Source organism: Oryza brachyantha, chromosome 7 (genome assembly GCF_000231095.2).
Source record: "Oryza brachyantha chromosome 7, ObraRS2, whole genome shotgun sequence".
Classification (NCBI taxonomy): domain Eukaryota; kingdom Viridiplantae; phylum Streptophyta; class Magnoliopsida; order Poales; family Poaceae; genus Oryza; species Oryza brachyantha.
Window position 1 is genome coordinate 18795649 of NC_023169.2, and position 15390 is coordinate 18811038.

At 40.1% G+C, this 15390-nt stretch overlaps 2 protein-coding genes across 4 annotated transcripts; both read left to right on the forward strand.

The window, feature by feature from the left end:
* The first annotated feature begins 265 nt into the window (after window positions 1-265).
* On the forward strand, window positions 266-8601 carry LOC102716053 (probable ATP-dependent DNA helicase RecQ). The gene is made up of 20 exons (XM_006658077.2): window positions 266-283; window positions 414-526; window positions 912-987; window positions 1087-1229; window positions 1538-1624; window positions 1872-1955; window positions 2871-3078; window positions 3170-3255; window positions 3703-3934; window positions 4060-4180; window positions 4362-4498; window positions 4842-4950; window positions 5980-6022; window positions 6190-6361; window positions 6438-6508; window positions 6608-6701; window positions 6852-7064; window positions 7137-7343; window positions 7535-7891; window positions 7965-8601. Exons 1-20 carry the CDS (start codon window positions 266-268, stop codon window positions 8088-8090), a joined length of 2697 nt encoding a protein of 898 aa, XP_006658140.1. The 3' UTR covers window positions 8091-8601.
* A 751-nt stretch (window positions 8602-9352) lies between these two features.
* LOC102716333 (probable galacturonosyltransferase 7) lies at window positions 9353-14744 on the forward strand. Of its 3 annotated transcripts, XM_015839920.2 has the most exons (9): window positions 9353-9683; window positions 9879-9922; window positions 10012-10083; window positions 10469-10565; window positions 11004-11065; window positions 11579-11877; window positions 12542-12899; window positions 12994-13536; window positions 13741-14744. In XM_015839920.2, the coding sequence occupies exons 1-9, from the start codon at window positions 9554-9556 to the stop codon at window positions 14020-14022; spliced, it is 1887 nt and encodes a 628-aa protein (XP_015695406.1). In that variant the 5' UTR covers window positions 9353-9553; the 3' UTR covers window positions 14023-14744. The 3 variants fall into 3 exon arrangements, with proteins under 3 accessions (XP_015695406.1, XP_006658141.1, XP_015695407.1); XM_006658078.2 differs by lacking the exons at window positions 9353-9683; window positions 9879-9922 and having other exon boundaries at window positions 10012-10367; window positions 13741-14022; XM_015839921.1 differs by lacking the exons at window positions 9353-9683; window positions 9879-9922 and having other exon boundaries at window positions 10012-10302; window positions 13741-14022.
* Window positions 14745-15390: the final 646 nt, after the last annotated feature.

A 15390-nucleotide genomic window follows, 5' to 3' on the forward strand; every position in this document is an offset into this window, starting at 1 on the left:
TCGCAGGAGATAAATTGGGCCATTGGTGGGCTTCACAGCCTATTAATCGCGACCGCGCGAGAGAAAAAAATAAAAAAAAAGAGAGGAAGCAATGAATTGGCGGGAAATCCAATAAAATGACCCGCCCGGGCGCCCGGGACAAACACCTCTCCCACCATTTCGCCACCACCTTCTGATCTTCCGTTCCCCTCGCCGCCGCCGCCTCCTCCACGAGGCCACCCAATCCGGCCCTCCTCGCGCTCGCCGGCGCGGAGCCCCTTCCACGATGGAGGCGGCTCTCAAGGCAAGTGCTCGTCCCCCGAACCGCCCTCCCATTCCCTAGTAAACCCTAGCACTGTAACCCCCCCGCCATCCCGCGGACTTGAACCCTATCCCCAGATGGGTGTTGCTAAACTGGACGTTTCTGTTTCCAGACATATTTCGGCTTCTCGGGGTTCCGCTCGTGCCAGCGGGAGATCGTGCAGAAGGTCCTGGATGGCCGGGATTGCTTGGTCGTCATGGCCACCGGCAGCGGCAAGTCGATTTGGTTAGTTTCCCGTGGGCGAAATCTCCTGCGGCTGCTCCCTTTTGAGTGCGCTGCCGCTGTTGCTAGCCGTCGTAGTGCAAGTTAGATAACTGCAATGGTGAAATCTAAGTTGGAATGTTGCATTTGGTTGATATATGAGTTGTGCTTTGTCACACCGTGCAGTGTTCGTTTGTTCATTTTGTTGATTCGGCAGCTAAAACATTGTTTGAGAATTGGGTTTGTCTAGTTTCCAGTGTGTACTGATGCTCCCTTGCAAAAACATGATGGGTTTGGCAATAACCGTGGGGCCTGTGAGCTATATACGTTGTTAAGGTCATCCTCATTGGGTTTACATACATAGCTCATCTTGGTTAGTAATTGTTAATTGGAACTTTCTCTGTCCCAGCTATCAAATCCCACCACTCGTTACAAAGAAGACAGCTGTTGTTGTCAGCCCTCTTCTGTCACTGATGCAAGACCAGGTAAGGTTTAAATACGCAATGCAGATCTTTAATGCTTTCATCATTGCTGATTTTTAATATACAAGAAAACATATCGTTGGTGTCATCTACTTAAAACAGGTCATGAGCTTAAAGCAGCGTGGTGTGAAGTCTGAATACCTTGGCAGCACCCAAACAGACGTCTCTGTTAGTGGTGAGGCTGAAAAAGGCTTGTTCGATGTTCTGTACATGACACCAGAGAAAGCCATGTCACTTCCTCCAAGGTAAAAATCCTGCAATTTTCATAACATTTCAGGATATAGAGCAGACTCTAGTATCCTTTGATAAACACGAGTTGCATGTCACTTTGTGATTATGCTTGTTATTGGTTAGTCTAAAAAGACTAGTTGATTGCGTAACTGCTTGTCTTGGAAGTGGGAGACATGCAATTGCATGGACACATGGAATCAATGTTCTTTTCTGAACCTTAGTTCGTTAAATTATCTGATAATGTATCATACAGTCTAGTTCCTCATGGGTTTGATAACATAGCATCGGTCTATTGATTCAGCATTTTAAATATTCTTCCCAGGTTTTGGAGTAACTTGCAGGCTGCTGGAATCTGCCTGTTGGCTGTTGATGAAGCACACTGCATATCAGAATGGGGTCATGATTTCAGGTTATTCTTATGTCTGTATGGGCATGAAGCCTTCACAAAAAGTGCTGATAATTTACTGCGATTCTATTTTCAGAAATATGTATACAAAAAGTCCTGTATGCACTGATGACATATGTATCACAAAGCTATTAATTAACCTCATGCTATATACAGCTTACCAATTTGTCCTTCCACCCTTAAAGCTCACACATCCAATTTAGTGAATAGCAAACGTTTGCTTGATTGCAATTCTCCTTTTTTGTTGTAGAACGGAGTACAAACAGCTGCATATGTTGCGTGACCTCCTTGTGGGTGTACCCTTTGTTGCTTTAACTGCAACAGCCACACAAAGGTATGTATATTGTGCTTGCAATTTTTCTCTATTTAAAGTAAGAAAAATAAGAATGTATATTTGTATTTGTATCCCTTTTTCTCTTTTTGAGAGGGGTATAGTTGCATCCGTAGTGGTAGAATACTTGACATTCCTAGAAACTGGAAATGGGTTGAAAAAAGTTGTAACCTCCTCCATTAACCATTATTGTCTTCAAGTGTGAACTGACATGTGTGAGAAGTGATAGATTTGGAGCAGGGTGGTAGTTGCTGACTTTGGGATAACTTTCATCTTTCATTTTGATATTTTCACTAAGACCCATTTCCAGTTTGCAATTTTATTTTGCAAAAACATCATATCGGATATACGGACACACATTTGAAGTATTAAACGTAATCTAATTACAAAACAGATTACAGATTCCGCCAAGAATCCGCGAGACGAATCTTTTGAGCCTAATTAATCCGTCATTAGCACATATGGGTTACTGTAGCACTTATGGCTAATCATGCACTAATTAGGCTCAAAAGATTCGTCTCACGATTTCCCTCATAACTGCGCAATTAGTTCTTATTTTCATTAATGTTTAATGCTCCATTTAGGTGTCTAAAAATTCGATATGATGTTTTTGGGAACTGAACGGGGCCTAAATTTAGGTCTTGATGCGTGTAAGATATACTGTAGCCAGAACTTGAGGGATATGATTGTACTCCCTCCAGGTCATGAAACCATGCTGTTTTGGGCATTGACTTATTCCCCGAAATGCAACTGACCGCTAATTTCTGTTTTAATAAAATATATTGATGCTCATTCTTTTCAATATAAATATGTTCACTTGTTATGGCCTCATAGGTGCTTTATTATTCTTATTTATAGTGTCTAAATTCCTTTTGTTTTCTCCACACACCAATTCGTGGTGCCATTATCATTTTGTAGGGTACGTGGAGATATTACCACTTCCTTGACCCTGCGAAATCCTCACATCGTTGTAGGATCATTTGATCGTCCTAACCTTTTCTACGGTGTGAAATCATGCAATCGATCTATGTCCTTTATCGATGAACTTGTGCAAGATGTCTCAAAGAACTGTACTGCGGGTGGCTCAACAATAATATACTGTACTACCATCCGAGAGACCGAACAGGTCCACAACTTCTAGTATCATCCATTTTCATATTTTTGAACTTTCACTATAGGTAACATGCGCTAACTTGTGAAAATTGTTTTCCTATCAGGTGCACGAGGCATTGGTTGCTGCTGGAATCAAGTCTGGCATTTACCATGGTAGAATGGGAAATATAGCCAGAGAGGAATCCCATAGGTCAGCCATCTACTTAACTAAATTTTGTGTTTATCTGTTTCATTATGTTTTTCTACTTTTACTCCCCTTTTGTTTTGAGCAGTTCAAATCTTGAGATAAGAAATTTTCGCCAATACTTTAAACAAGTTAAACATTTTCTCTGAAGAATGATTTGCACAATTGTTTGTCGACCTTTTAGATTTTGATTGATTGCACCACAGTTTTCACGAGGGAAACAAAATAAAGAAGTACATCTATGACTATTGCAGGGCCATGTGGTCTGAAATGTTTGTAAAAGTATTGGCATTCTTATAGTGCAGTAGATCATGACATATTAAATTAGAAAGATATTTAGATGGATGAAATGAAAAAAACTAATGTATTGCAACTTATAATCTACACGCAGCCTTTTACAATATTGGTTTGGTACCACATTGGCTTATCATAATGTATGCTTCTCCTTTGCAGATCGTTTGTTAGAGATGAAGTACTTGTGATGGTGGCTACCATTGCTTTTGGAATGGGAATCGACAAGCCAGATGTTAGATGCGTAATACATTATGGATGTCCAAAGAGCCTGGAATCCTACTACCAGGAAAGTGGGCGTTGTGGAAGAGATGGACTGCCTTCAGTGTGCTGGCTATATTACCAAAGAAGTGATTTTACAAAAGCTGATTTCTATTGTGCTGAAGCTAAAAGTGTATGTGAATATTATGTACATCCATTCTTCGTTCATTCCAAAGGGATAGATCTTACGTATCTGCAGGCTAGTTCTTTTAGATGTTTACCTATTTTATTTTCTCTTTTCTTTTGGGTCGCTGACAGCAAACTCAACGAAAAGCCATCATGGAGTCATTCATGGCAGCACAAAAGTATTGCCTTCTTACTACATGTCACAGAAAATTCTTGTTGCAGTACTTTGGCGAAGAGCGCACCACCGACTGTGGTAAGTTTATATTTTACATTTAATAGTCAGTTTGGACTCATCTGCTATCGTTTCCCATTTGAAAAGAGTAAGATGTATTTGTATTTTAAGTATTTATTGAAATGTACACAACAGATTTGAGTCTTACTCTTATTTCAACTGGTAGTGGAAAATTGGCTTTTTGACATGTCTCGATTTGCAGGTAATTGTGACAACTGCACAAGGACAAAAAATGAGAGGGATTTGTCAAAAGAATCCTTCTTGTTGCTGTCCTGCATTAAGTCCTGTGGTGGGCGGTGGGGCCTTAATTTGCCAATTGATGTTCTCCGTGGATCACGTGTATGGTTTCTATCCTGATGTTTGCAATTTTTGCTAGGTTGTGACATAAATTAGCTATTAGCACTTGATTGGATAAGATCACCTGTGTCTGTGTGCTGAAGTGCTGATAATGTTTTAGGGAACAAGGATCAATGCTAGTAAAAATTTTAAAGAATGTATATTTGGGTCTTATATTTGCTGAACTATCTTGGTGTGCCTATTTTTCAGACTTTTCATGTATTCAAAAATTAGTTCTTTATTAGGTATAGTTGATACAACTAACAATTTTTTTAGTTGCTTACCTTGAACGGTGATTTTTGTTAAGGAATGTGTTGCATAATAAATATTAATTCTCATTTTGTAGGGCAAGAAAATCGTTGAAAACAATTTTGATAAACTTCCATTGCATGGGCGGGGAAAAGACTATCCACCAAACTGGTGGAAAGCACTTGGCAGTGTGCTTTTAGAGCATGGTACCATTATATACCTCTACTTATTTGCAGTCATTTACTTGTGCAAACAAAGATATCTGTTGTGTGCTGACTTGAAGTTTTGTACTGTTATTTTGATCCCTTTTTGTGAGAAATAAATGGTTGCATTTTTTATAAAAAAACAACACTCATGTGATGCTGCAGTTATTTGGGTAACCCTTCTTCCTGGATCCTCCCTCCCTCCATCTTTGATCAGCGTATATAAAAAATTGAGAAATCCAGGATTGATCAGCGTATAAGCTGGGAACTCGCTTTTTCCTTGAGCAGGACGCTGGATTTAATTAATCTCTTCTCTGCCACTGTGTTGCATGCTGCATGCCGTTTCCTGTGGCCATACACGAACATTTCTTTAGTGCATGGTGCATTCAATGCTATATTTATGGTGCCAGATATTTATTTTCCTTGGTCTTGGTGCTACAACCTTATGCGCTGATCAAAGATGGATAGAGGGAGTACTTTTTTTCTCCTAGAGATCATTTTTTTTGGGGGGTTGTTGAGAACTCAAGATTTGTAATTTTGTACCATGTTTGTTTTTTATATTGTCCCTTAGCACTTGAATTCAGAGTATTTTGTACTGTCACTTGATAATAATGGCTGTTGGAAATTAATTCTTTCTCTTGAGAAAGAAGTGGTAAAATTGGATTTGACTAAGCTGAAGTGAATTGCTTCAGGTTATCACTGGAACATGCATGGAGTGACCAAAGTGCAAATTTACTACTAGCTTAGGTATCTTGAACTGTAAAAGCGAGTTACCGCATCAGGTTGGTCCCTGTAGCAAACCGACCTAGAAGTCCTGTATTAGGACATGCACCCTTTCTATGTAAAAAATATTCTTGAGATCAATGAAAATGTAGCTCATTTGCTGTACTTTGTTCCGTGGCATAAGTGATATAGATCCTGGTTCTAGACCCAGCAATGGCTACAGTGAGTGAATTTATGCATCAGGTGTCAGAACAATTTCTGGCGTCCTTCATGGTTGCTTCCATTTATTTCTTTTTATTCTGTGTGCAGATCATTTAAAGGAAACTGTACGTGATACGTATAGATTCATCAGGTGCTATATTGACTATTTTCTTTTCCACAGCCTAAGCTAGTATTCTAGTATTGTATTTGTTCCTTTTCGCTAGTTCTTTTCCAATTTGTCGACTTCAGTTTACCTAAGCAGGAATGCTTAAACAGCCACAGGCCCACAGCTCACTGACTCCTTGTGTCTATGTTCAGTGTTAGTCCTAATGGGTGCAAGTTTCTAGCTACTGCTGATAAAGTGGATGGAGCTCCGCTGTTTTTACAGCTGAGTGAAGAGATGATTGAGCTAGAGGGGCATGGTAGTTCCCAGTGTAAAGAAGGGGGCTTAAATCCTTCAGGTCCATCAGAATCTGAAAGACTTTCTGAGGCAAGATTCTTAGAGGAGTTATTTATTAAATACACTATTTTATTGTTCTTTAGTCTCTCATTTATATCTCTTTCAGGATGAATTGAAAATCTACCAAGTACTCTTGAATGTCAGGATGCAACTTGCACAAGATATTGGAACAGCACCGTGAGTCAAATATTGAATGGCAACAATAGGTTTAGGGTTCAGGGATCTTTACCTATTGGACCAACCATTGAATTTGATTTCTCTAATCCATCATTTCAGGTATGCTATATGTGGAGATCAGACTCTAAGAAACTTTGCAAAGTTGAGGCCTAGCACCGTAGCTAGGCTGGCTAATATTGATGGCGTTAACCAGGTATCACTTCGGAAAATAGTGGTAGTTAACATATTTTCACACTGCAACACAACTGCTATGCATTTCAAAGCGCTTCATGGTTCACCCTATTGCAAAATACAACAAACACGATCATAATTTGTCATATACTAACTAACCTTTTGTTTTCAGCACTTCATCTCACGATACGGTGGAATTTTCATCCAAAATATTACAAAATTGGCAAAAGAGTTGAATCTTCCATTGGATGATTCATCGGCTGTAGAAAGTATATCTGCTGCTCCAAAACCTATACAAAATAATCTCCCAAGAAACTTGGGTGATGCAAAATTTTGTTCATGGGAATTGTGGCAGAAAATGAAGTTTTCGTTCCAGAAAATTGCGGTGAGTTGAGCTTGTTTAGTTTGCCACTGATTTATATGCAAGTTCAAAGCTTGACATGCTGGTTTATTCTAGTATTTCCGCAGAGCAGTACCAATAAAAGAGAAAACGGTTATCTCATACATACTTGATGCTGCTCAAGATGGATGTGAGATGGACTGGAGTAGGTTTTGTCAGGAGGTAGGGCTTACACATGAGATAGCCTCAAAGATCCGTCTTGCCATTACAAAGGTTGGATCACATGAGAGGTTGAAGCCAATTAAAGAGGAACTTCCAGAAAATGTAACTCTTCCTCCATGCATGATTAGAATATATTTGTTTGTTTTTGGCCAGTTAGATTGTCTTTTTTAATTAAGTAGATTTGTTGCTTCCACAAACAATTGCTTCTTATGCACTGCCAAGTTAGATATTAGTTCATCCAAAGCATTCCCAAGGCCTAACTCACCTCGGAAAATGCAACATGATGCTTGCAGGTAACTTACGAGGTGATCAAGACATTCTTGGTGATTGAGGGACTTGGGTTGTCCGAGCAAGTTTTTGGTACTGTTCCTACTGATGGGATCCTGTCTAAGACAGAGGAGTCACCAAAGCCCACCTCCAATGGAAGTGAAGTTGGCGAAAATGATAATCAGGGACATAGAGTCCTAGAGTTAGATGCTTGTGATTCAAGAAGCCCTTTGACAAAGAGAGGCCAAACTGATGGCTCATTGATTTGTGGTGATGAGCCAGCAAGTAAACTACAAAAGATAGACGGGCAAGGGGTAAAATCTACGGCAGCAGTTGGTGCCACCGAGGATGCAATACTAGAGCTAGTTGCAGGCGGCGATGGGGTAAGGCATTCTCTCAGAAGTTTCTTTGATTGGAACTCATGTTATTCCCCGTTGAAAATCTCACCTGTTGCAGGTTTCGCTGGAGGATGTTGTGAAGCACTTCGATGGATCGAAAAGAGAGTGCGTCGTCGAGATGTTGGACAGCCTTGAAGGCAATTTTTCGGTGTACAAGAAGAATGGCTGCTACTTGATTTTGTAACTTTCAAGATTTCACTCGATTGTCTCTAGGAAACTGACTCCTTGCTCGAGTGATGTATATAAAGGAGTAACTCGCAAACTGATCTTTGTAGTCCATCCGTATTTTGTCTGCTTTGTTTGGAATTCAGAAATCAAATCCCCTATGGAAAATATCATCAAATTAAGTACCCCATTCCTTGGAAGACTCAGCAGCTGACCCCAATTCCTTACCAGAAGAATCAGCGGTAGGTTTGCTCGAAGCCTCCAATATGATCCAGTGAGTTTGCTGCTTCCTGTTGATTTTCAGTAAACCTCCAATATGATTGATATAGCCAAACTGGAAATCTGGAACGCTTCCCTCCAATGGAGCAGGGACCTCAAAACCGAAGGCACATATGGCAGGGGAAGACTTTAGGTTCGGTAATCGGTATAGTAGACAGCAAGTGCAGAAGGGGAATCTTGGCCCTTCATCGTCGAACGGACAGACGGCACATTGACCCGTTTGAATCCAATTATGTATTTTCGATTAACGTGGCCAAGCTTATAAATTGAGTTTTTCTTTTGTAAAAAAAAAGTTCTACATAAAAGTTCATGTTGTCTTTATAAAATAATATTTTTCACTTTATATTAGTTACTTAGTTATTTATAAACTTAAATAGTTATCACGTCGAGCTTGAATCTCGGTGCATAATTTGCCATCTTGTTGGTTTCAAAGTATAATAACTTGTAATATTCAAAATATTTCTCATAATATAACACTAAACTTCTTACTCCCTTTGGTTGCATAAGACTTAGTTTGAACAAAGGTTGATGTCAAACTCTTAGAACTTTAACTGTCAATAGCTTTTAAAGTAGATTAAACCTGAAATATAATTAAATCAAATCAAATATTTATTGATTTTTTTATATACATTGTGATAGAAAATAATGATCAATTTTTTTCTTAAAAACTATACCTTTATCTAAAATGATGATTATTATGGAACCGAAGGAAAGGGAGTATATAGTTTATGACGAAGAGAGTAACGGCCGACAGATTTGCGATCCACGTTTACTTTTGGGCCAAGCCTGGACCACGACAGCGACCCAAATTTAGGCCCAATTAGAAATCCGCGACCAATGCTCCGGGCCCACTAGTACTCTGATCGAGCGCGCTCGCACGGTTGGCACGAGGCACGTGACAGCCTGGACCCCACGTCACGCCCACACGCTGCCCCTCTCAACGGCTTCGCTTTACTACTAGCCCTTTTCTATTTCTTTCTTTCTCCCCCATCTTTAATTTCTTCCTCCACTCCCACTCCCACTCCCACTCGCGCTCGCTCGATCGATCAGTTGCTCACTTCAGTTCGAATCCAAGCGGAGTGGCGGCGAGCGCTGCAACCGCCTCCCCCCGACCGTCGGAGGAGGGCGGAGCCGTCTCTTCTCGTCTCTCGTGGTTGCCGCCATGAGCAGTGTCAGTAGAGGGACCCCCAAGCGGAGGTGGCGATGAAGGCGACGCCGCCGCCGCCCGGGGCGGCGAAGAGGCGGAGGGGCCCGCGCGTGGCCGTGCTGGCGCTCGTCTTCTGCTCGCTGCTCGTTCCCCTCGCCTTCCTCTTCGACCGCTCTCAGTCCGGTGGTAGGTGGTAGCCCCTCGCCTTCTCCCTCACGCGGCTGCCGTTTTAGGGGAGGGGGGAATGCAGCGCCCCTTCCTGCTCGGATCAGTGCCACTTCCGGTGGATCTGCGCATCTGGTTATTCTGTGATTTCTTTGCGGTTCTGTAAATTGACTGCCGCCTCCTAATTTTGGGTTGGGTTGTGTTTGAATGATGCAGGGTACGTCTCTACGGATGAGCGGCACCGACAGGCAGGGCAACTGGTTCGCCCTTCTCCTGCACATGTCTCTGATTTTGATGTGTTAGAAGGCTACTTCATGCTAATTATTGTGCATTTTACGCTGGCATTTAGGAGGTTGTTCTGCCTTCCTTCCATCACGTGGAGAAGACGGATGGTGACGGTACTGTCAATGGACTGATGCAGGTCTGCATTTACAAATACTGTTTGGTGATGGCGACTGCTCTGTAATTTTGTTTGCTTTTGAAATGGTAACATTGTATTTGCTTTCCTGAGGTCTTCAATTTATCACTCGCTTATACTCCTCTGATGTAATAACGGAGTGGACAGGACGATTGATACTAGTCTAAACCTTGTTACCTGCAACTTAGACGCGAATTTTAGTCTACTCGGTAGCTTTCTGAGGTCAGCACTATATCCTTGTTGATTATTACCTCTCAAGGGAAATACTCGGACCTTTTTCCCATGAGGTACGAAAAATTACTTCACAAAAAAGTATGAAAAGTTAGAAGCGTCAAGGTTGTGTGATTGTATCTGCAACACATAACACATACTTGTTTTTTCCATTCAGTATACACCAAAGAAGATGCCCAAAGGTAACAGCGGAGAGCTGCAGAAGCATAAACAAACTGATAGGCACACCTCTCGTGTTAACACTAAACCAAAAGGTACTGTTCAGTTAATTATGTGTGGCTAAGTTTTTAGATGTGACTAAAATGTTGCCAATGCTAGCATTTTGTTCATGAATCATAGGCTATGCACAGTAATCTGGCAAAACTTAATAGGAAATCTGGCATGGGGTTACACAAACAGTGGTATTATCATGAAGATTATATATGGACATAATTTTTACTGTGTGGTTCTTCAGCCTAAATGTCATATTTGAACAGTTTTCTTTAGCCCCACCCTCTTGCTTCACTCCATTTCCCAATACTTTACATACCTAGATGCAAATATTGTTTAGGAATAGTGTTGTCGTTCTGATACTGATATTGTTTTCGATGCTGCTCTTTGTTTAAGCAGTCTACATGCTCTACTAAATCTATTCCTGATTGGTCTTTTATTCTGTCTGATGTTTACAATATTTTTTAATTATCTATGCACAGTTCTTCCCACACCAAAAACTGACCCATCAGAGACGGTGAAGGAGCTAACTCGAGGCACAAGAGTATGCTTTCTAGCATTCAAATTTGTAGTTTATTTTACTATTTTTATGACATGCTCAGTCATTAAAACAGAGTTCTACGGTCCTTCAGTAGCAGTAGTAGTAAGTATGACACTAGAAGTTACCCAGTAGTACTAGATTTTCTTTAAACACATATTATATTATTCGTGGATGATATGCAATATTACAAAAAAAGGCCTTTCCTTTTAGTCATGCTGATGTACTCCCTATATATTTTTTTCATATGACATTGATTAGTTCAGTTTTGAGCTAACCAACATCATATAAAAGAAAATGGAGGGAGTAATAACATGCCAATATGCTAACTTTAGGACAATGCTGAAAATATACTGCATCCCATCCCAGTATCTTTCAAGGGTAAAATTTTAGGGCAATGCTCAATATATTGCATCCTAGTATCTGCGAAGCATAGCTTCATTTCATAATCAACGCTTTAGTTTTCTTCCTGACCATTTTTACCAACAAGCGGTACAAACGAGCATGCATTGCTTTCAGGAGGTTAGTGAAGAAAGAAAGAGACGAGACAAAGGCACAAACACAGATGAAGTGGAAAATGCGAAAACATGTCAACTTGAATTTGGGAGCTACTGCCTCTGGTCCAGAGAACACAAAGTAGTCATGAAGGATTCCATTGTGAAAAGGCTAAAGGACCAACTATTTGTGGCACGCTCATATTATCCAAGCATTGCTAAGCTTGAAGGAGAGGAGGAACTTACTCGGGTAATAAAGCAAAACATACAAGACCATGAGAGGGTTCTCAGTGTATCTACTGTTGATGCCGATCTACCATCCTTGTAAGAATTAAATTCTAATGCCTAATCTTCTGGTCTTTGATAGTTCATTTCATTGTCATCTTAAAGTTGCAACTAGCTAGTCAAATTATGACTAGGTGACTGACGTGATCTTCTACTTAGCAATGCATGTTATACTAGAACTGGGTCTGGATATATTACAAATTGCAAGTTTTTTATCTCTTAAGGCGAAATGGTTGTATAAAATCTCTGATCTTCTGATCTTTCATAGTTCATTTGAATGGAGTACATACTTTGACCAAATTATCACAAAACTATAGATTTAGCTGCGAATTTCTTAGAAAACTACAGATTTAACGTCTTGTATCACAAAACTACAAATTTAGCGGTGAAACTATCAAAGAACTACAGGTTTTAGAGTTTCAATATTATCTATTTTAAGTTACAAAAGTTATACTTTGGGATAAATTTGATGTTAAACCTGTAGTTTTGTGAAAAAATTGGTGATAATCTGCAGTTTTGTGATACATACCCTTAAATCTTAGTTCTTTGATGGTTTGATCAAACTATATGTTGTTTTGTGAAATTTACTCTGTCCCATTTTTTAATCTGAATGGAGTATAAGAGTAACTCATGACTAATTTTCCAATCATCAATACATAAATCTACTTTCATAATTTGAATGAGAGTTATCCTTTGATTTCAGTATCAACAAGAAGATGGATCAGATGGAGCAAACAATAGCGAAAGCAAAATCTTGCACTGTAGATTGTCACAATGTTGACAGGAAGCTTCGTCAGATACTTGACATGACTGAGGATGAAGCTCATTTTCATATGAAGCAGAGTGCATTCCTTTACAACCTCGGTGCTCAGACATTGCCTAAGAGCCATCATTGTCTGTCTATGAGGTTGACACTAGAGTATTTCAAATCCTCTTCATTGGATTCAGATGACTCTTCTACTCGCAAATTTAATGCTGCAAATGGTAGGCACTATGTTGTACTATCTAAGAACATCCTTGCGGCTTCAGTTGTTATCAATTCAACCGTGAGCAGTTCAAAGGTATGTGAGTGGTGATCTTTTATTCTGTACAATGATTAGTTTGTCTGTACATTCAAGCTGGGTGTGGCTGATGTTCATGTTGGTCTTTCTGCAGGACTCAAAAAGCATCATTTTTCATATCTTAACTGATGCCCAAAATTTCTATGCCATGAAATACTGGTTTGACAAAAAATCATACAGAAAGTCAGCTGTCCATGTTATAAACTTTGAGGATATTATTAAGGAGAAGTTAACAAAGTTTAGTGTGCGGCACCTGTATTTGTCAGAGGAGTTCCGTGTTCTTGTTAGGAGCACTGAGCAACCTGCTGGGAAGACAAGAATGGATTACCTATCATTTTTTAGTCACTCACATTTCTTCATTCCAGAAATGTTCAAGGATCTAAAGAAGGTGGTTGTGTTAGATGATGATGTGGTTGTTCAACGTGATCTCTCTTTCTTGTGGAATCTTGATATGGGGGACAATGTAAATGGTGCCATTGAAATTTGTGGTTTAAGACTGGGTCAAGTGAGAAATCTCTTGGGTGGTACAACATTTGATGCCAAGTCATGTGCATGGATGTCTGGGATAAATGTTATAAATTTGGATAAATGGAGGAAGCACAAAGTTACAGAGAACTATCTGCTGATTCTGAAAAAGGTTGGTGTATTTCTGGTCTATTTATTTTCTTGTGATAGAAAATGATAAAACAAAAGGGCACAACAATGGGCGATCTGGAGAGAAAATGAGGAGCTACTTGTATTATTCTTGTCTCACTCTGAGAATTATTCGTCCCATTGTTTTTTATGCATCTTATGGTTACTACTGTACGGCACGTATTAATCTGACTCTGCTGTATTTCAGGTCGTTATGAAGGATGAGACATCTCTGCGAACAGCAGCCTTTCCTCTAAGTTTGCTATCTTTCCAACATCTAATTTATCCCCTTGATGAGAGGTTGATTTTGTCTGGACTTGGATATGATTATGCAATTGATGAAGAGGTTGCACGTAGTTCTGCAGTATTGCACTACAATGGCAATATGAAACCTTGGCTTGAATTAGGTATACCAAGCTACAGGAAATACTGGAAGAGGTTCCTCACTCGAGAAGATAAATTTATGGATGAGTGCAACGTAAATCCCTAACAGGCTAACACAATTGAACCTGGTATTCAGACCAACTGATAGCACTGTGCAATTGTGCATCAAGGTGTCGCACCCATATGTGCATACTGACTGGGTACTATAGCTCCCAAAAGTTTGTGTTGTGCAGTAGGACACCAAATACAGCTGTGGAACAGACGGGGTGCTGTCGTTGCCTCGTTGGCCATCATTGTCGGCCGAAGGGTGGACAAAGCATTATCTATTCATTGAATTGACGGTATTGATTAACTTATTTTTGCAATGGGATTAGAGTGTCAAATATGGGGACTACATACGTTGCATATATGGATGGTTGATGGGTCGTCAAGTAAAGGTGGGTGTCATCCTTATTGTCCAGATAGACATTGTCCAGATTGTTAGATAGGATTTTCAGTGAGCTCCTGGGCTCATTGGTACGTTCCACGCTCCATCGATTCTTGATTTGTTTTTCTTTTCCTTTTCTGCCAATAAGCACAAATATATGTAATCCTGATAGCCGTTTTTTTTGTTCTTAGTTGTAGCGCGTGGATTATATGTATCGTCTTCTTCCCACGGAAAGATTTCTGTAGGAAGCTTTTGACACCTCTGTAGTCTGTAGATGACCTGTACTGGAATGTTTTTTTTTTTGTGCAAGTCAATGATTTTTGCAACTTTTCGGCCATAGTTCCTCAATGATTTTTTTGCAAGTCAAATTTGGATACGGGTATTACATTTTTGGGAGAAATGAAGTGACATTATTTGAACTTGAGCTTGAAATTGATTTGACATACAGCCTATGATTCTGAAATAACAAAGATTTTTCTTTTTAGATGACAAGGATTGCATGCCCTCTTGGTTTGTACATCTTTAGGATTGATCAGATTCACAGAAGAATATAATAACATTTGTCAACATAAAATAAATAAATATATTGTAAATATATATTCAATGTGGAATTTAATTAAACTAATTTGATATATTATACATGTTAGTACATTAATCTATAAACATAAATAATTTAGCTCAGAAGGAAGCATCTTGTCTCCTTTCATATGTGCAACGCTACTTGGGCCGTGCGGCCCGGGCCTACTTGTGCAACGCTACTTGTCTTCTTTCATATGCTGGGCCGTATTCCAACGGGACTTGGGAAGCAAACCGTTCCATCGTCGTCTTCCTCCTCCCTCTCCTCTCCTCACCAGGGGGCGTCCATGGCAGCCGCCGCGTGCTCCTTTCAGAACTGCAGCAAGCCCAGAAAACTCCGCTCCTTCTCAACCAGCCTTTTGCGAGCCTCCTTTGCTCCAAATCCATGACATCACGTCACGTTCGCCGTCGCCGGCGGCCCGGAGCAGCAGAAAGTGTCAGTTGAGAAGGCGTCGATACGACGACACCTGT